The 20,146-nt window shown below is 42.4% G+C and overlaps 1 protein-coding gene across 2 annotated transcripts in view; it reads left to right on the top strand.

Annotated features, from left to right (window-relative positions):
- Positions 1-20,146, top strand: part of AFTPH (aftiphilin) — a 63,989-nt gene that overhangs the window by 37,273 nt on the left and 6,570 nt on the right. Inside the window, exons 6-8 of one of the 2 annotated variants that reach the window (XM_075863126.1) lie at positions 546-668; positions 4,500-4,560; positions 9,668-9,751. In XM_075863126.1, coding sequence (XP_075719241.1) covers positions 546-668; positions 4,500-4,560; positions 9,668-9,751 — 268 coding nt within the window. The remainder of the gene's footprint in view (positions 1-545; positions 669-4,499; positions 4,561-9,667; positions 9,752-20,146) is intronic. The other variant, XM_075863127.1, reaches the window with a different exon arrangement.

The following is a 20,146-nucleotide window of genomic DNA, read 5'->3' as shown; positions in this document are numbered from 1 at the left end:
GGTGTCCGGGCTTACAGAAACGGTATAGCATGCTGAGCTACGCTGTTTCCGTAACTCCAATAGAAGTGAATGGGATTTACGAAAATCGCACAGCACAGTGATAATTTAAGATCGGGGCAGGTCCCAGAGCTGCGCACTGCATCAATCAGGATATGCAATGTAAGCCTATGGGAAAAATATTCTGCAATGCAAGAGTCCGATTTGCAGAATATTTTTCCCATTGGACGTTGTACAGAAATACGAGGCAAATACGCCACATGTGACTGCACTCTGACAGATGCACTTTTTCTGATAAATGCGAAGTGTAATAACAAGTAAAATCTCCTTCCAACGTCTAATTTTTTTCTACTAGCATTATCTGTCTTCATTCACGCACTGGACGGAGTTTTTTTACACATGCGAATGCGTTCTGGTGTAGCAATAACTTAATCTGTGTATGGCCACAAGAGGGCGCATGGCGCCTTGTTTTACAAAGAACCATGTAATAATAACCGCATTTGTGTTATGTATGTAATCGTAGTTTTTTGTTGTTGATGATGATGTAGGGTATGCTGGAGCCGACCAAGGAACCTCTGAAGCCTTTATCTGCTGCAGAAAAAATAGCATCAATAGGGCAGTCGTCTCCTGTTCCTCCAGATGACAGTATTTGTTCTTCTGATCGGATACAGGTACATAAGTCCAAAACCTTGTGTGTGTGTGTGTGTGTGTGTGTGTGTGTGTGTGTGTGTGTGTGTGTGTGTGTGTGTGTGTGTGTATATATATATATATATTATACTTTTTCTTTTTTAATGTAACCTCTAATTTTCAATGATTTAATTTAAATAAACCCCTTCCCCTCCACCAGAGCCTGCTGCATGTCAACATTGCAGCGCCACTCTGGTCCAAACTCTCTGTACAACATACGGGTGTCTCGTTCATTGCACAGGGTGCTGCAGCCGTGCCACATACTTGTCAGTATATGATACAGCTACAGTGGGGACTCCTTTTCTGTGAAGGTACAGGTGTATCGCACATACTGTAAGGGGAGGGGGATGCACAGACTTGCGCGTCACTGGAAAGTTTACATGCAGTCGCTCTTGGGAGAGAGGGAGTTTGTAACAAAGTAATAGAAAAGACCCTCCTATTCCTCATCTAGAAGAGCGCTTAGAAAACAAAGAATAAAATCCAGGAAACCTGGACGATGCCCACAACATCGCTAGGGCGGCTATGTTTTTTTTTTTTTTTTGTCCATCAAAATAAATCTTATAGAAGTTAAGCACTAACCTATATCTACCCCAAAATGGTTCACTTGGAACCAACATTGCTGCCACTGGCGTAGCTATAGGGGTCGCAGCGGTCGCAATTGCGACCGGGCCCCGAAGCCAGGGGGGCCCAAGGCCCCCCGCACCACATCAATAAAAAGTTACTATAGTAACTCGGGCCGCGGGCCCCTGTTACTATAGTAACATACTTTACTTACCTTCCTGGTTCCGGATCGCAGCGGAGGTCCTGACGTCAAGCGCTGTGCGCAGCGCATGACGTCACAGCGCTATGCGCCACGCACCGCATCGAGACGACAGAACTCCCGCCGCGGCCGAAGAGGAAGGTAAGATAGCCCTGACTGGCGGGGTCCGACTCCCGGGACCCGCCAATCAGCTGTTTTGAAGGGGCCGCAGCACTCGTACGAGAGCTGCTCCCCTTCATTCCGGTCACTTCATTCCGGTCACACTGTGAATCGGTGTCGGCGATTCACAGTGTGAGCGAGTAGTGAAATGAAGGGGAAGCAGCTCTCGTACGAGTGCTGCGGCCCCTTCAAAACAGCTGATTTGCGGGTCCCGGGCGACACATCAGCTATTGATGGCCTATCCTGAGGATAAGTAAGAATTTTTGCATCGGGGCCCATGAGCCTTTAGCTACGCCCCTGATTGCTGCGGTGAGTCAAGCGATGGTGATATTGATTGCCTATCCTGACGCCATCAATTTTGTTCTCACTGGAAAGCCCATTTGAGGCTAAGTTCACAGCTCGTTTTTACTGTACCGCTGATGTGCTCGTTTTGAAATGAAAAAACGCGTACCTCAGCGTGCACATTGATTTCTATGGTCAGGACAAACGCCCTAATGGTGTAGATTGTGCATATGTTTTGTGGGCTTACGTTCTATTTTTTTTTTTTTCTTATGTTCTGAAAAGCATAGTCTGCTATGCTTTTCAGTACTTTTCCACAACTTTATAAGTTTTTTTTTATTTGTATTGAAGTCCATGGCGACTTATGCAATCTAAAACCCTACGTTTGCATACGTTAAACGTATACGTTATTGTCACCATATATGGGAAATCTTGACTTTACAAAGTTTGATTCAGCTAAAGGAATAAAAAAATATATATATATACGGTTTTATATGTAAGAACGGACTCCAATGTATACGACGTATACTACAAAAAAGTAAGTATGCTACAAATGCATATGTTTTTGTAACTTTAAAAACTTATACTTCGTCGTATACCACAAACGTGTGCACAAAACGAGATGTGAACTTAGCCTAACATCAGCGCTGTCATGAGACCTTCAGTTGCTTTAGTTAAAAAAAAAAAAAAAAAAAAACATTTTTAAATTGCTCGACTACATAATTTCTGGTGGAAAAGCTCTGCTACATTTTTCTGCCATAGAGTAATATGAATGTTGCTTTACTGGCTGGAAAACGGTTTATCTACATAAATAATCAGTGTAGCCTTAATGTAAATACTATCATACAAAAATGTTTATTCTACCAGTAAGCAAAACCTTTTCCAAGTGACTTTATCTAAATGCAGCCGCTGAAATTCCATCTATCTCTAAGTTACGTAACTGATTTCGATAGACAATGAAGTGTGCTGAGAAGCGGAAATCAGGACACAGATAAACACTGATGTCTAGCTCTCCCTTTATTAAAGAATAACTTTAGAAATTGCTTCATTACACAAATGGCTCTCTTTAGAAGATATATTTGATGTTCTAGATGGGGTCCCCTACTCATGACACCCCCCCCCCCCCTTAATATCCAGAGTGGAGAGCTCTGAAGTACTCTGCAAGACTATGTATTATGTAGTCACACATTCATTTGAATGGGCTCCATGTAATACCAAATTTCCTGCAGCAGCTGCTTCACCCTGCCGTAAAACCTGATTGCTTGGGGTTACAACATCTAGAACCCCCCCATGATCAGCTCATCTATCAGCAGTTTTAGGCCGGGTTACCACGTAGAGTAAACGCTTCGGAATTTCCGCAACGCAATTCTGTTTGGAAATTCTGCAGCATTGACAGTAGCAGCAAAGAGGATGGGATTTGAACAAATCTCTTGAACACTCAGCAGCGAAAACGTTCATAAATTGACCTGTGGTGCGGTTTTTAAATCAGCAGCATGTCCATTTATGCTGCGGACTGGTTGCGCTTCTGTTGCGGGTTCGCCCCATTGAATTCAATGGGGATGTTAGGTTTTTTTGTTTTTTAATTCAAATTAATGAGAAAAAAAAAAAAAATGCACCCCCGGGTGTTGTCATAGTGGCACGTTCCTCTGTTCTAAGTGCAGCCCGGCCTCCTGGGATGACGTTTTATCCAATGTGACTGGTGCAGCGGTCACAGCGTCCGCCCAGAAGGCCGGTCTTCACTCAGAACAGAGGGATTTATTTTTTTTTGTACTCTTGCGCAGCGTTTTTGCGCTGTGGGAATCTAGCCATAAGGCCCCATGCACACGGCCGTATCCGCAAATACTGACTGTAAATACGGTTCCGTATTGCTTTATAGTCATAAAGCAAATCATTCGCAATATACCCATTTCTGCTGAATGGTATCCACAAATACGGTCCATATTGCATCCATATATACGGATCCACAAAAAAAAGAGGCCAGGTTGATGGGAAATCCCCTTTGTGTCGCTTAGCACCACTTCTGTATTTACGGATGGCTATCCGTATTTGGGAACGCATATCCGTAGCCATCCACAATTTTGGCTTCCCCATAGACTCCTTTGGAGGAGTCCGTGCCGCAATTGCGTACCAAAAACGGACATGCATAATTCCCATCACAGTTCTGCGGCACGGACACTAATCCGTAGCGCTACGGAAAGGTGTCCGCATTCAATGGAAGTGAACGGGTATGCTTTTCCAGACCGCAATTGCCGTCCACAAAAACGTAGGTTTTTTACGGTTGTGCGCATCGGGCCTAAGGCCTCAAAACTGCTGAAAGATTCCCATTAATGGACCAAGCAGAGAGCGGGACCTGTTGTCCTATTTCAGTGGTCTTTCCACTTACACCATTTGGAACTTGCCATAAGCTCGGTTTCTATTTTGCTGACGTCTCCTGCAGGAGATACTTTTATAGTAAGTGATTGAATAATTGATATGAATTAGTAAATTGTGGATAATACAAGGTTTAAAGGGCTGACAAGTAAAAATCAGGATCTCCTTTCCAAAGAGAACTACTTTATTTTTTTTATCCTCCTCTGCACGCAATTGATTATTAATCGGTTTGTTCTTTCTTCTGCAGGAATCTCTCCCACCTGTCCAGTTTGACTGGAGTAGCAGTGGCCTTACCAACCCATTAGATGGTACGTCTCTCCTCAGAGCCTCTAGCAACAGAGCTAGACATAAGAATGCTCCAGAGTCCACACCGTCTTCTCTCTGCTGACCTCCCTCTTGTCTTTTTAGTGTTTTCTTGGGAAATTCAGGCTTTCTTTCTTCATTCTTCGCTCGGCATGAACCGTTCGATTATTGTATTATACAATGGCAGATTGTAAAACGCTTCTTACAATGACAATCTGCAGCTGCAGGCAGATCAGTGCCGATATTTCCATCATATTGTATATGTTTATTGGAATGTAGCGGTCCGTTTCTATTTAATGTACACCAATCCAATTTTAATTGGTCATTTATTTATTTTATTAACTTATTGCCAGTTGAAGAACAAGGTATGTTCAGTTTGCTTCTTTTTCTTGGTATAATTTTTACTGTATTCTCAAACTTTTTCTCTACTCTTAGGCCCCATGCACACGACCGTGCCCGCAATCACGGCCCACGATTGCGGGCACGGCCGGCCGCTGACTGACAGCCGCATTTTTGGGCCGTGCTCCCATACAAAGTATGGGAGCACGGCCCGCAAAATGCGAAAGAACGGACATGTTCCATAATTCCCGGAACATTTCCACGGCACTGACACCCTTCCGTAGTGCTACGGAAAGGTGTCCGTGTTCAATGAAAGTGAATGGCTCCGTTTTGGAGGTTTTTTACGGTCGTGTGCATGGGGCCTTAGTCCTAAATTCTCTTTTACTAGTCCACGCCTTACAGCTCATTCTTGCCACTGTTTCATCTTTGTAAATCCTACTGCTGTACGTGACAGCGAAGGAATATATGAAGGAAAAAAAACACTAGGATGTACTTGACCAATATATGCCATTATGGTAAGGATGTGACTGCTTCCTTAGAAAAGAGACCTCAGAAAAAGCCTAGTTTACAACGTTACCTACGTTTTTAAATATAACTCCTTCGTAACATTTTTTGGGGAGCTGGTGCTCATTCAACCATATTTCTACATTAAAATACCAATCTCACTATAGATAGTTTAGTATAACTCTTTATTATTGTGAGGTTAAAGGGGTTGTCTATAGACCACCTCTATCCATTTTCCTTATTAGAACATATGGATGTAGTACAGGATTGTCCTCTGCTCGGGACTACTCCCTATTAGTCATAGCAGAGAGCTGATACAAAAATCTGCTCTGGAGGACCCAGCTCGTCCGTGCAGTACTCAGTCGACCCATTGATTTCAGTGGACGCTGTGTAGCGCCTCATCCAATACGGAATACTCCTTTTAAACGTCCTTTCTTAATGAGTAGAACGGAGCAAAGTGATCTGCAAACTTCAGTTACTAGAGATAAGTGCATCTGTTTGCCAGCTTAACTGAGGTTTTGTGGGGGATTGTTTCACTCATTTATTCGTATTGGATGTTCGTGTGTGAGTGAAGCAAGCCCTATCAGAATACAAGTAGTCCTAATAAGATCCATCAGCAGCAGATGACATGCTTGCCAGTGGTTTCCAGGTAGTAACCATGAGAATTAACTAAAAAAACAAAAAAGTCGCTGTGATCGAAAGCTTAATTTTCCATTTTGCTTTGTTTTAACTGAAGACCTTCAGTCCTTGATTTCAGTTATCGTTCACTTTCAGTAGCCAGAAGCCTACAGGACACAGTGTATGTCAGCTCATGATCGAAAGCCTGAATGGACTGTTGTCTTGCTCTTTTTTTTTCATCTGGTGTTTCCTTTCTTTTTTTCTTTTTTTTTTTTTGTATGTGGGCTTTTTAGTGTGCTTTTAGTGTGTTAGAGGGAAACACTCCAGGTCATTTTCACAATCATTTGAAGCTCTATTTCTTGTGTCTCCTCGGACTGTTCGCATCAATATCTGAATGGGAGAAGGCTGTAATACTGTGAACCGCTGCTACAAGTGTGTCGGCGATTCACAGTACGAATGAAGGGAACGCAGCGCTAGCTTGAGCGCCTCGGCCCCTTCAATACAGCTGATCGCCGGGGGGTGCTGAAAGGTGGGACCCTGACCGATCAGATATTAGTGGCCTATCCTGAGAATAGGCCATCAATTTCTTCTAATTGGAAAACCTCTTTAAATGGTTTACTATTAATGTTTGGGGTGTGTTTGTCTATGTGCGTCCAACATTAATTCACACAGACGTATAAAGGCACTCCCATCATAAAGTGGCGCGTATGCGTTTCCAACTTAAAGCCTTGATCATAGTATAGAATAGCTTTTATTGGTGAAACGTTCAGATATGGAGATGCTTTTAATGTTCTTGTCCAAATAGACAGTTATTTGTTTATTGGGAGTACAGTTTTTTTTTATGTATTCTATATATTTGCTAATTAATTAGCACAGCATTTTAAAGCCATTTAGACTAGTTAGAGCTTAGAGTTAGTTTTCTGATAAACACCTAGAGTAGACATAGTTAAAATTCTGGATGTCTACAGTCACCCCTAGGGGGAGCTGAGGAGTCTACAGCAGACTTCTTATACACTGACCTTAATAAGACAGTATGCTTTAAAGAGTTTTGACCGCAATAAAGATATATTAAGAAAGTAATCTGCATGTAATATTGGCCCTAAAGTAATTGTAAAAAAGTGGGCTAAATTGTGTGAGCAAATGTAGTCATCATACTTGTAATATGTAAGCTATCAAAATGTAGCTCCTCTGGGAGACCAAACTGAAGATTGAAATAGGCTTTGTGTGCATAGATACGTCTTTTTCTGTAGCTCGTAGGATAGAGCTGCCTATATACACAGTTGAGTCTCATTATTATGACCACCTTCTACTTTTGACGTCGGTAGCCCATGAAGGACGTGATGTGTTGCGGGCATGCTTGGAGGGTATGTAAGGCGTGCGATAGGCTGTCTGAGCACATAGCACTCGTTGTTGCCACGGGTAAAAGTGGCGATTTTCATAAGTGTTTCAAAATGTGATGATTATTGGCTTTTGGGCCAAGGGTGTCAGTATTTCTCAAACAGCGCAGTTTGTGAACTGTTCGCGTGCTGCTGTGGTGAAAGTGTAACAAGAGTAGACAAATGGCACCATTGGGACTAACCGACGTGGAAACTGCAGAGCACCACGTGCCATTGATGTGAGAGGTGAACATCGGCTACGAAGGTGCTCGAGGGCCGTACGACGCGCTACGGTGGAGCAGCTCACCGTGAAAATCAACCAGGGGGCTACCAGACGTGTGTCTCAAACAGTTCAGCGAACCCGACTGTGTATGGGGTTCCCAAGTGGACGGGTGGTGACTGGTCCTATGCTAACAAAGGTGTATCGGGGAAAAAGGCTTCCATTTGCACGTCAGTATCGGATTTGGACCACTGATGGTTGGCAAAGGGTTGCCTTCTCCGATGAGTCACGTTTTCTGCTTCATTGGGACATTGTCTTGTCAGGCGAGAAACATCAGAACAAACACCCTGCAACAATTGCTGGAAGAACACAAGCTGGTGGCAGCAGCGTTATGCTCTGGGGAATTTATTCATGCCATTCTCTGGGCCACTCATCCATGTGGAAGGCACTCTGAACCGATTTGGGTATTAATCCATCCTTGAAGTTCACGTCCTCCCATACGTGCTGTTTGTCTTCCTTGGGGCAGATGGAATCTTCCAGCAAGACAATGCGACATGTCACACGGCTAGAAATGTCCGACAGTAGTTGGAAGACCACGACCAAGACTTCCAAATACTTCCCGGGCCCCCTGATTCGGACTTAGAATTGAACCCAATTGAGCATCTGTAGGACCACCTCGGTTGTCTTGTTCGCTCTATGGATCCTCCCCTCCCCCCCCGCACCCTCCAGTAAATGTGGGATGCACTGCAGTCAGCACAGCTCCAGATACCTGAGACAACCGACCAGCACCTTGAGTCACTCCCAGCCCGTCTAGCTGCTGTCCGTGCTGCACACGGCGGTTACTCTGGATATCGGCTGATGGTCATAATAATAGGACTCTACTTTGTAGAAATCAGTTGGGTTGTTAGTGCTGAGTGCAAGCATACACGGTCTTTCTTCTCATCTGATTTTTCTTGTTTTTTTATATCACAGGTCTGATTCATACGAACGTGTTAAATCCGTGATATGCGGTCCGTATGTCCACAGGATTTCCCGGACCGAACACACTGGCTACGGGCTCCTAGCATCGTACTTATGTATGACGCTAGGTGTTCCTGCCTCTCCGTGGAACTACTGTCCCGTACTCAAAACATGATTACAGTACGGGACCGTTTTCCCGCATCGAGGCAGTGACTCGTAGCATCGTACATAACTCATGCTAGGAGCCCAGCTCTCTGCAGTGTGTTTGGTCCGGGAAATACTGCCGACACACGGACCATATATCACGGACCGAACACGATCGTGTAAATCCAGCCTTGGTTTTGAGAACTACGTGTACTCAATTTGTGTAAGAATTGGTGAGGTCATCAAGTCATGACTTAGTGATGTCATTGACTTTTAGTGATTTGATAGGCTGCGTTTGTAAAGGCTCTAAAGCAACTTTGACTTTAAATACAATTTTGTTTTTAACTTAAGATACAGCTTCATTGTATCCTGTATATAGAAACTGTAGCGTTCAGTCAAAGCCGATTTCAGCCGAACCCTCAGTTCAACTGACCTGACGGAACTATACAACTTATATGTATACAGGATAGTATCTTAAAATGTAAACTTTTTTTTCTTTATTAAAGTCCATTTTAGAAGTTGCTATAAATCACTATAAAACATTGATTTATTAATAAAAGATAATGGGTTCAAAGTTGTACATAGCCTTTAATCACCAGTTAAAATCTTCTGTACATATCAGAGCGACTGATATCCACGGGATGTATAGAATATTGATATATAGAATACAAGTGGAATATCCCAGTGAATCGCGGATCGTCTTCTACACCGCACGTATGTTTACAAGCAGGCTGTTGTGCAGATACACTGGGCTGTTTCCCTTTAATTTTATCATTTCTGCACTTTCTTCAGTAGGTTTGTCAATAACCATATAAGATGTTTTCTCCCTGTAGATTATATGATAGTGATAACATGCATGTTTAAGTGTGTGTCTTACCCCCCTTTTTACACAAAAACCCCCTTCCCCTGGCTTCCCTTCCTTACGGCTGAAAACGGTCAATGAATTTCAAGCTAGTGGAGGGTCTGCACTTCTGAATCTTGATTTCTTTGGACCCGTGGATGACAGTGGCTTTAGCAGCACCACCACGATCCCAGGTCAGCTGAGTGTCAATATGGTTGCCTTAGAAAGCATGGGCACTTCACTGTGGCTTTCCTACAAACAAGAAACCCGGTCTCGGTTTTGACTTTCGTGCGTCATTATCAATGTATGTTGCAAGCACCTTAAGGGAACATTGCAGAACCCTGCTCCTGGTGTAAAGGTGGGAGGGGGGACTTGGGGTAATCTTTGTAAACCAAGGTATCATTCTGTGACTTTAGAGTGATTTTAGTCCTGAGATTTGGAAAGCGTAAATTACAGGGAGTCTATCTGTAGAGAAAAGTGTTATTCTATGCAGTCCACCTGTCCAAAATGTCTATTTCACAAAAATCACAATAAAGTCATACAAACAATATATCCCAGTTGGTATATTGTTGTTAATTCCTATCAGATTGTGACTCTGTGGTTTTGCATGTTCGGGAAATTCTACGGGAAATTTTTGACCGCGCAAATATATATTTATTTTTTTTCCCCCCACTTTTCCTTAACCCCTTCCCGACATTTGACGTACATGTACGTCATGGAAAGTACTGACTTCCCGCATCTTGCCGTACATGTACGTCAAACGTTTGGCACCGGCTCAGAAGCTGAGCCGGTCCCATCATCACCGGATCTCCGCTGTATCTTACAGCTGACATCCGACTGTAACGGCGGGGACCGAAATTAGCTTCGATCCCCGCCATTAACCCCTTAAGTGCAGCGCTCAAACGCGATCGCTGCACTTAAGGTGTTTGCAGCTCATCGGAACCCCAGTAATGAAATTGCCGGGGTTCCGGTGGCTGCAATGGCAACCGGAGGCCTAATACTGGCCTCCCGGTCTGCCTAGCACCGAAGCCGGTCAAGATCCGCCCGGCGGCGGAGCCTGATCGGCTTCCGTAGCTGCCGGCAAGATGGCGCCGGGTCAGGAGCTGATCCGGCGTCATCAGCGGTGGAAGTCAGCTGTACTGTACAGCTGACATCCACCTGTAACGGCAGGAACCGGAGCTAGCTCCGATCCCTGCCATTAACCCCTTCGATGCAGCAATCGAAAGCGATTGCTGCATCGTAGCGGTTACAAGCAGATCGCCAGCCCTGACAGGCAATCGGGACTGGCGACTGCTGTTATGGCAACAGGAGACACAATGGTCTCCTGCTCTGCCATTACGGAAGCCGATTTAGGCCCCGCCGGGAGGCGAAGCCTAAACGGCTTGCTGTCAGTGAATGACTGACAGATCTAATACATTGCACTACATAGGTAGTGCAATGTATTAGAAAAAAAAAAATCTGACCGTTGGACCTTCAAGTCCCCTAGTGGGACTTGAGAAAAAGTGTAAAAAAAGTATAAAAAAGTGTAAAAAAAAGTGCAAAAAATAAAAGTTTGAAAACAATAAAAGTTTCAAGTAATCAAATAACACACAATCCCCCTTTTACTCTTATCAAGTCCTTTATTATTGAAAAATAATAATAAACCATATGTATTTGGTATCGCCACGACCGTAACGACCGGAGGTATCAAAATATTATATTATTTATTGCACGCGGTGAACAGCGTAAAAAAAACCCGTAAAAAACGTTACCAGAGTTTCTGTTTTTTAGTCACTTTGCCCTACAAATATTACAATAAAAAGTGATCAAAAAGTCGCACGTATCCAAAAATGGTACCTATAAAAACTATAGCTCGTCCCGCAAAAAACAAGCCCTCATACAACTCCGTCGACAAAAAAATTAAAACGTTATGGTTCTCACAACTTGGCGACAGAAAAAATACATTCTTTTTACAAAAGTAATTTTATTGTGCAAAAAGTTGTAAAACATAAAAAAGTTCTATAAATGAGGTATCGCCGGAATCGTACTGACCCGCAGAATAAAGGTAACATGTAGTTTATAATGCGTGGTGAACTCTGTATAAAAAAAAAACAAAAAAAGCTGTGCCAGAATTGCGTTTTTTGGTTTACCTGGCATCCCAAAAAATAGGATAAAAGGTGATCAAAAAGTCACATGTACCCCAAAATGGTACCAATAATAACTACAGCTCGTCCCGCAACAAACCAGCCCTCATACCGCTACGTCTATGAAAAATAAAATTAGTTATGGCTCCAATAAGTCAGGAAATAAAAAAATATGCAGTTGTGCCCGAGGAGAACATTTCTTCTGTTTCAAGAGGCGATTTATCAAGGACCTAAAATTAGGGAACCAGGAAGGGAGGGCCCAATCATATCCGATGGAAGCGACGGTGCCCGTATTATACCAGGATAATACTTTCCCAGCAAAATTCCCCAAACTACAAAGGCGCGGAGTGTGGACCAAAAGGGGGATAAGAAATGACACCATATATCAGTGCGACACCGGCCTGTGCAGAAATGATTGCTTCACAGCGTAACACACATCTATGGATTATTTTTATTTTTTTATACCACCTGACTATGCCCCTTATATACTCCGCCCCGCTTACATGTACCCCCACATTATAAAACACCAGCAATACTCAAACAAATATAGTACCAAGCAAAATCCGCTCTCCAAAAGACAAATGGTGCTCCCTCGGCCCTGAACCCTACAGCGTGCCCAAACAGCAGTTTCCTTCAACATATATGGCACCGTCATACCCGTGAGAACCCTTTTAACAATTTTTGTGGTGTGTGTCTCCAGTGTCATAAGCTGGGCATGACATATTTGCCACTGAATGGCATATCTAGGGAAAAATATAAATTTTTAATTTGCACCATCCGCAGCGCATTCATTTATGGAAAAGACCTGTGGGGTGAAAATGCTCACTACACCCCTTAATAAATGCCTTGAGGGGTGCAGTTCCATAATGGGGTCACTTATCAGGGGTTTCTTTTTATTATTTCACATCTGAGCCTCTGCAGTTGTGAACCAATACTTTGTAAATCGCCAAATTAGGCCTCCACTCCGCATGGTACTCTTCACTTCTGAGCCCTGTCATATGTCCAGACAAAAGATTAGGGCCACATGTAGGGTGTTTCTAAAACCGGGAAACACCGCATAATAATTAGAGAGCTGTCTTGTTATGGTGGCACAAGCCGGGCACCACATATTGGCATATCTATGGAAAAAAATCCCATTTTCACTCTGCAACATTGAGCGCACACTAATTTCTACAAAACACCTGCAGGGTTAAAATGCTTACTACACCCCTTGGTAAATGCATTGAGGGGTGTAGTTTACAAAATGGGGTCACTTCTGGGGGGTTTCCACTGTTTTGGGCCCACAGGTGCCCAGAAACCAATCCAGCAACATCTGCACTCCAAATGGCGGTCCTTCCCTTCTGAGCCCTGCCGTTTGCCCAAACAGCAGTTTATGACCACATATGGGGTATTGCCGTACTCGGGAGAAATAGTTTTACAAATGTTGGGTTCTTTTTTTCCTTTATTTGTTGAGAAAATGAAAAAATTTGCGCTAAAGCTACGTCTTATTGAAGAAAAAGGACTGTTTTTATTTTCACTGCCTAATTCTAATAAATTCTATGAAACATCTGTGGGGTCAAAATGCTCACTACACCCCTAGATGCATTCTTCAAGAGGTGTAGTTTCCTAAATGGAGTCCCTTTTTGGGCGTTTTCATTGTTTTGTCCCCTCAGGGGCTTTGCAAATGTGACCTGGCCTCCGCAAATCATTCCTGCTAAATGTGATCTCAAAAAGTCAAATAGTGCTCTTTCCCTTCTAAGCCCTGCCGTGTGTCCAAACAGCCGTTTATTACCACATGTGGGGTATTGTTTTACTCGGGAGAAATTGCTTTACAAATTTTGTGGTGCTTTTTCTCCTTTAGTCCTTCTGGAAATGAGAAAAAATTAGCTAAACCTACATTTTCTTTGAAAAAATGTAGATTATTATTTTCAGGGCCTACTTCCAATAATTTCTGCAAAAAAACTGTGGTGTCAAATCGCTCACTATACCCCTAGATAATTTCCTCAATGGGTGTTGTTTCCAAAATGGGGTCACTTGTGGGGGGTTTCCACTGTTTTGTCCCCTCAGGGGCTTTGTAAATGTAACATGGCCTCCGCAAACCATTCCTGCTAAATTTGAGTTCCAAAAGCCAAATGGCGCTCTTTCCCTTCTCAGCCTCGCCGTGTGTCCAAACAGCCGTTTATTACCACATGTGGGGTACTGTTTTACTCGGGAGAAATTTCTTTACAAATTTTATGGTGATTTTTCTCCTTTAGTCCTTGTGGAAATGAAAAAAAATTAGCTAAACCTACATTTTATTTTAAAAAATGTAGATTTTCATTTTCACAGCCTACTTGCAAAAATTTCTGCAAAAAACCTGTGGGGTCAAAATGCTCACTATACCCCTAGATAATTTCCTCAAGGGGTATAGTTTCCAAAATGGGGTCACTTGTTTGGGGTTTTCACTGTTTTGTCCCCTCAGGGGCTTTGTAAATGTGACATGGCCTCCGCAAATCATTCCTGCTAAATGTGAACTCCAAAAGCCAAATGGCGCTCTTTCCCTTCTCAGCCACGCCGTGTCTCCAAACAACCGTTTATTACCACATGTGGGGTATTGTTTTACTCGGGAGAAATTGCTTTACAAATTTTGCGGTGCTTTTTCTCCTTTAGTCCTTGTGGAAATGAGAAAAAAAATCGCTAAACCTACATTTTCTTTGAAGAAATGTTGATTTTAATTTTCACGGCCTACTTCCAATAATTTCTGTAAAAAACCTGTGCGGTGAAAATGCTCACTACACCCCTAGATAATTTCCTTGAGGTGTCTAGTTTCCCAGATGGGGTCACTTTTGGGGGATTTTGACTGTTTTGGCACCGCAAGAGCCCTTCAAACCTGACATGGTGCCTAAAATATATTCTAACAAAAATAAGGCCCCAAAATCCACTAGGTGCTCCTTTGCTTCTGAGTCCGGTGCCACAGTCCAGTAGTACGCTACGGCCACATGTGGGATATTTCCTAAAACTGCAAAAACTGGGCAACAAATATTGAGTTGCATTTCTCTGGTAAAACCTTCTGTGTTATAAAAAAAATTGTATTAAAAATGTATTTCTGCAGAAAAATATGAAATTTGTAAATTTCACCTCTACTTTGCTTTAATTCCTGTGAAATGTTTAAAGGGTTAAGACATTTTCTAAATGCTGTTTTGAATACTTTGAGGGGTGAAGTTTTTAAAATGGGGTGACTTTTTTGGGGTTTCTAATATATAAGGCCCTCAAAACCACTTCACAACTGAACTGGCCCCTGTAAAAATAGCCTTTTGAAATTTTCTTGAAAATGTGAGAAATTGCTGCTAAAGTTCTAAGCCTTGTGAGGTCATAGAAAAATAAAAGGATGTTCAAAAAACGATGCCAATCTAAAGTAGACATATGGGGGATGTTAATTAGCAACAATTTTGTGTATTATAACTGCCTGTCTTACAAGCAGATACATTTAAATTGAGAAAAATGCTAATTTTTGCAATTTTTCGCTAAATTTTGGTGTTTTTCACAATTAAATACTGAACATATCGAGCAAATTTTGCCAGTAACATAAAGTCCAATGTGTCACGAGAAAACAATCTCAGAATCGCTTGGATAGGTGAAAGCATTCCGGAGTTATTACCACATAAAGTGACACATGTCAGATTTGAAAAATGAGGCTCTGTCAGGAAGGTCAAAAGTGGCTAAAGAGGGAAGGGGTTAAAGGGTCGTCCAGGGCTCAGTGATTGCTGCAGTTAATCTACATCCTGCAATGGTACGGTCGCACAGTGGAGATATCTGGGAACACAATGTATTGAAGTCCTTCCTTACATGGACCTAATTTATCAAAACTGTTTAACAGAAACCGACCTCTATGCCCATAGCGACCAATCACTCTGCAGCTCAGATTTTTCCAAAGCCGTTGAAGAAATGAAAACCAAGCTCTGATTGGTTGCAATGGGCAAAAGAGCCAGAACGTTTTGTTTTTTTAAATAAGACCCATTGCGGGAGATTTATCAAAACTGGTGCAAAGAAAAATTGGAGGAGAAACCAATCGGATTGCAGCGCTCATTTATTCAAAGGACTTTTTTTTTTTTCAATTTTTAATTTTTTTACATTTTTTTTTTTAAATGAAAGCTACTACCTGATTGGTTGCTTTGGGTAACTCCTCCACTTTTACTTTGTGAGCTACATAATTCAGGACATTTATCACAAATGGTGCACAGACGCTTTCTCTATGGATGTGCATGTGTAAACACCTCTACGTATACCGTGATTCCAAAAATCGCTGCTCAGTGACCCGAAGCAGGATGTAAATTTGGACAGTGTCAGCAAATTAAAGCACAAGTAAAATGCTGAAACGAACCACTGCAATTTTTGATTCCTGGAGTACCCCTTTAAGAAAGCCGAATACATTTAAATGTGATATTAATTGTGTGTGTGTGTGTGTGTGTGTGTGTGTGTTATACTCTGTTGTGTCTGATTTATGTAGTGTTGTGGAATGTCTTTGTATCAATCACATTACAGTACATAACATTTTATCATCCACATTCCGGCAGTATCATGTTTTACATTGCCCATCGTAATGTCCTCTCAGTGCACTAACAAACTATTCTTATCTGCCGAAAAGAAAGATCGCATCCAGTACAGACAATGTATTTTATTTTCCTAATGCCCGTCTCCATGGAGTATGAATGTATATAATAACAGAGCGAAACCGTTCCGCAACTTCTATCTTGTGTGTATAAGGGTATGTTCACACGGCTTTGCAAAATACGGAGCGGTTTTCAAGCGAAAACAGCTCCTGATTTTCATACATTTTTGTAGCAACTCGCGTTTTTCCCTGCGTATTTTACGGACGTTTTTGGAGCTGTTTTTTCAATGGAGTCAATGAAAAACGGCTCCAAAAACGTCACAGGAAATGACCGGCACTTCTTTTTATGCGCCGTATTTTGAAACCAACGCGTAAAATTTCGCCTCGTGGGAACAGAACACCGTAAATCCCATTGCAAGCAGTGGGCAGATGTTTGGAGGCGTAATGGTGCCATTTTTCAGGCGTAATTCGAGTCATAAACTACCTGAATTACATCTGAAAACACATCTTGTGAACATACCCTGATAGCAAGCCTGCTCTCTCACAATGTTACTTGAAGTTAAATGTAAACTACCAGAAGTTCTGTGTTAAATTACACCTTTACAAACTAAATGGACTTTAAAGGGTTATTCCCATCTTTATAAAGTGGTGCCCTAGCCCTAGGATATGCCATCACTTTATGTTTGGTGGGTTCTGACCTCTTCTGTTTTCCTTGCACAGTGGCTCTTCGCTTGAATGGTGCTGTGCTGCTGTTCCCTGCGTAGTGGGTGGACGGAGTGCCACCGTGGAGGGAAAAACAGTGAAGCGGTCTGAATCTGTGCGGCAATTGGGAACCTACAGGCCGAACCCCCATTCCAGCGCTTTACAAAACGGAAATACTGCTTTACGGCGACCCTCCAATCCCCACAAAAAAATAAACTAGTGATCGTAGAATGATTTTTAACTTACCTAGTGTCCATCCCTTTTGGTTCTTCGCTCTCCATTGCCTCGATCCCGGTTGTCTTCCATCCAAGATGGCCGACACTCTCTCAGACTTGCATCTGACGCCTCCTCCACCTTCACTACCTTCTAAAGTAGTCCTCAGCGCTGGTCCATTAGAGAGCAGTGAAGGAGGAGGAAGGGGCGTGTCCCAGACATGCAGACTACACTCCCTATGCAAGTCTGAGACAGCGGCGGCCATCTTATATGCAATACAATGGGAACCGAGAACGAAGCAGTGGAGAGAGAGAAGAAACAAAGGGATGGATGTTAGGTAAGTTAAAAATCAAATCATTCTACTATCATTAGTTTTATTTTTTTGTGGGGATTGGAGGGTCACTTTAAGTGTAGATACCTTGTTCCTGTGTTAAGCGATCAGATTATGATCATTGAGCACTGAAGGCTGTTATATCATATGCCTGGAACAGAAGATATTTTCAAGCTTTATTTCTTTCCCCAATATGTTTTAAAACACTCTAAAGGGGATTCTAATGAGATAAGCCCTTTTAATGAGAGCAGATTTAGGAGTGAACTGCTCATGGCCACTGTTTCGATATATAGTCGTATTGCATGTGGCCATTTAAATGAATGGCTGTCCAGGTATTACAGCAGGACTCTGTTATAGAGTCCTACGAGGATTGCGCCCCCCCCCCCCCTATGACTAATCAACTGCGTACTATTCTACATTGAACTCCATAATGAAGGTCCATTTAGACGGGCCACTGATCGGGTGAACGAGCAAGTGCTCGTTCGTTGGCTGATTTTTTTTATTTTTTATCCTACCCTGAAAATCCTCGTTGTCTATAGCACATCTTCTCGTGTACGCAGGGAATCTGCTGCAGACGTTCTATAACTGTATAGGACAGAACAATTGTATTCGTGATTGTTCATCCCCATACATGTAAAGGGCCTTTAAATGAGCAATGATTGGCTTGTAAATATCGCCGATTACCCCCGTTAAGGGCACAGATCTGCCCGTGTAAACCCAAGTTCCCATTCTCTAGTGTCTATGCAGGGAATATGTAGTTCTGTATCCTATAAAGCTATATTAGGTAATTATTCCGTACAGAATTTCGGACCTAAAAACGACATGCGGATAAAAGCTGGCGTTTTATAAATGAGGCTTGAAGAGGCCGCCATTACAGCTCCTCTAGAGGTGGTCACTTTGTCCAGACTCCTGGTAGCCTTCATGTAACTGGTTATGAATTGATTTTCTGCTTGACCCTTTATTTCTGCATTGCATGACAACCCCTATAGGAAATATGGTGGCTGCTGTTTTCTGTTGTCCCTTTTAGAAAAGGAACATTTCTAACTAAGAAATGGCTCAACAAATTATATTGGGAATGGCGTTTATGGCTGGAATCCATAGCATTTTAATAAGATCTGAGCACAAATATTTGCTTTTTGTCACTGCAATTTTATATAGAATTTGAGTACACATTGTAATATATATATATTCTATTGTATCCGCACTGTTGTCGGACATGAATGTAGTGTGGGATACAGGGCTATGCAAAGCCACAAGTATAAACATCCACTACTTTATTTCTCAAAAAAAGGCTTGTTGTTCTCCAAAATTAAAATACTGCAGGAAATTTTCACATTTCATCAGTTGCAGACCAGACTGAGATGTTAGGATATTAGAATGGAGTTCATGGGTCCCCCAAATGTTTCACCTGTAGTTTTCAGTTCTTAAAAAAAGCTGATTTTTTTTTGGTCCCTACGAGGATTGCCAAACTACTCATCTGACATTACTAACATCTTTACTAATGCTACACTTTTTAACTCTTCAGGAACTTTTGGTCACTTTGGGATATCCCAAAAAAATCTTCCCTCTTAGCAGTCTTTTCAGAAACCCTGCCAATGGAAGATGAGGCATTGTCTCATCTACGGTCAATGGTTTCCAAACTCACTTTTTAACACAATGTTCTGCTTGTTTCTGGGAAAGTCATTTGTTACAGCTTGCTAAACATTTGGGGGTGGTGTGGCTCTTTTTGTGTAGCGACCATGCCTCGGAACTCCCAGGCTGACCTGCCCTCAAGTACAATTGTGCCAAACCGTTCACTTGGTCTTATGCTGACTGCAGTTAAACAGATTACAGTAGCGGAAACTGTTTTTCTTTTTTGTTTTTTTTATAGTGCCGTAATGAAATCCTAATCCCTTCCTCCTTGGTTTTAAGATATCACAAGTAAAAGGAGTATAGTTGTTTTGGTCAGCTTGTTATGGCAGTTCCCAGGCATGTGATAGCAGTTGGTGGTGCAGTGGTGGTTGTCCAAATTAGTGGGGATTTGGTGGCTTTGCAGGTGAATGGTGTTTAATCTCTTATGCTTCTTCTCGATGTGCTTATCTAGGAACAAGAATGGAGAGTTGAATCATGTAGATGAGACGCTATTATAGAGCTTCACAAGGGTAGACTCCCGTTCCATAATTTGGCACCACTGTTCTAAAAATGTTTCCACATTGGTCTCCAATATACTTAGTAAGGCTTCGTTCACATCTGCGTCAGGGATCCGTTCGTGGGTTCTGTCAGACCTTTCCGTTAGGGGACCCACAAACGGAAACCATAGCTTTCCGTTTGCATTACCGTTGATTTCAATGGTAACGCTTCCGTTGCTAATGGTTTCCACTTGTCTTCATTACACAAGGTTTCTGGGTTTTTTGGCGGAATCAATAGCGTAGTCTACTGCGTCATTGAACCCGACCCCAAAAAAAAATGGGAACCTTACGGAGCGGAGACAAGAGGAAACCGTTGGCAAAGGAAGCTTTACCATTGAAATCAATGGTAATGCAAACGGAAAGCTATGGTTTCCATTCGTGGGTTCCTCTGACAGAAAGGTCTGACGGTACCCATGAATAGAACCCTCACGCAGATGTGAACGGAGCCTTACCTGTGTATTAAAGTGCAGGTTCATCTTTGATTT

Source organism: Rhinoderma darwinii, chromosome 4 (genome assembly GCF_050947455.1).
Source record: "Rhinoderma darwinii isolate aRhiDar2 chromosome 4, aRhiDar2.hap1, whole genome shotgun sequence".
NCBI lineage: Eukaryota > Metazoa > Chordata > Amphibia > Anura > Rhinodermatidae > Rhinoderma > Rhinoderma darwinii.
This window is presented reverse-complemented; position numbering and strand designations above follow the sequence as displayed.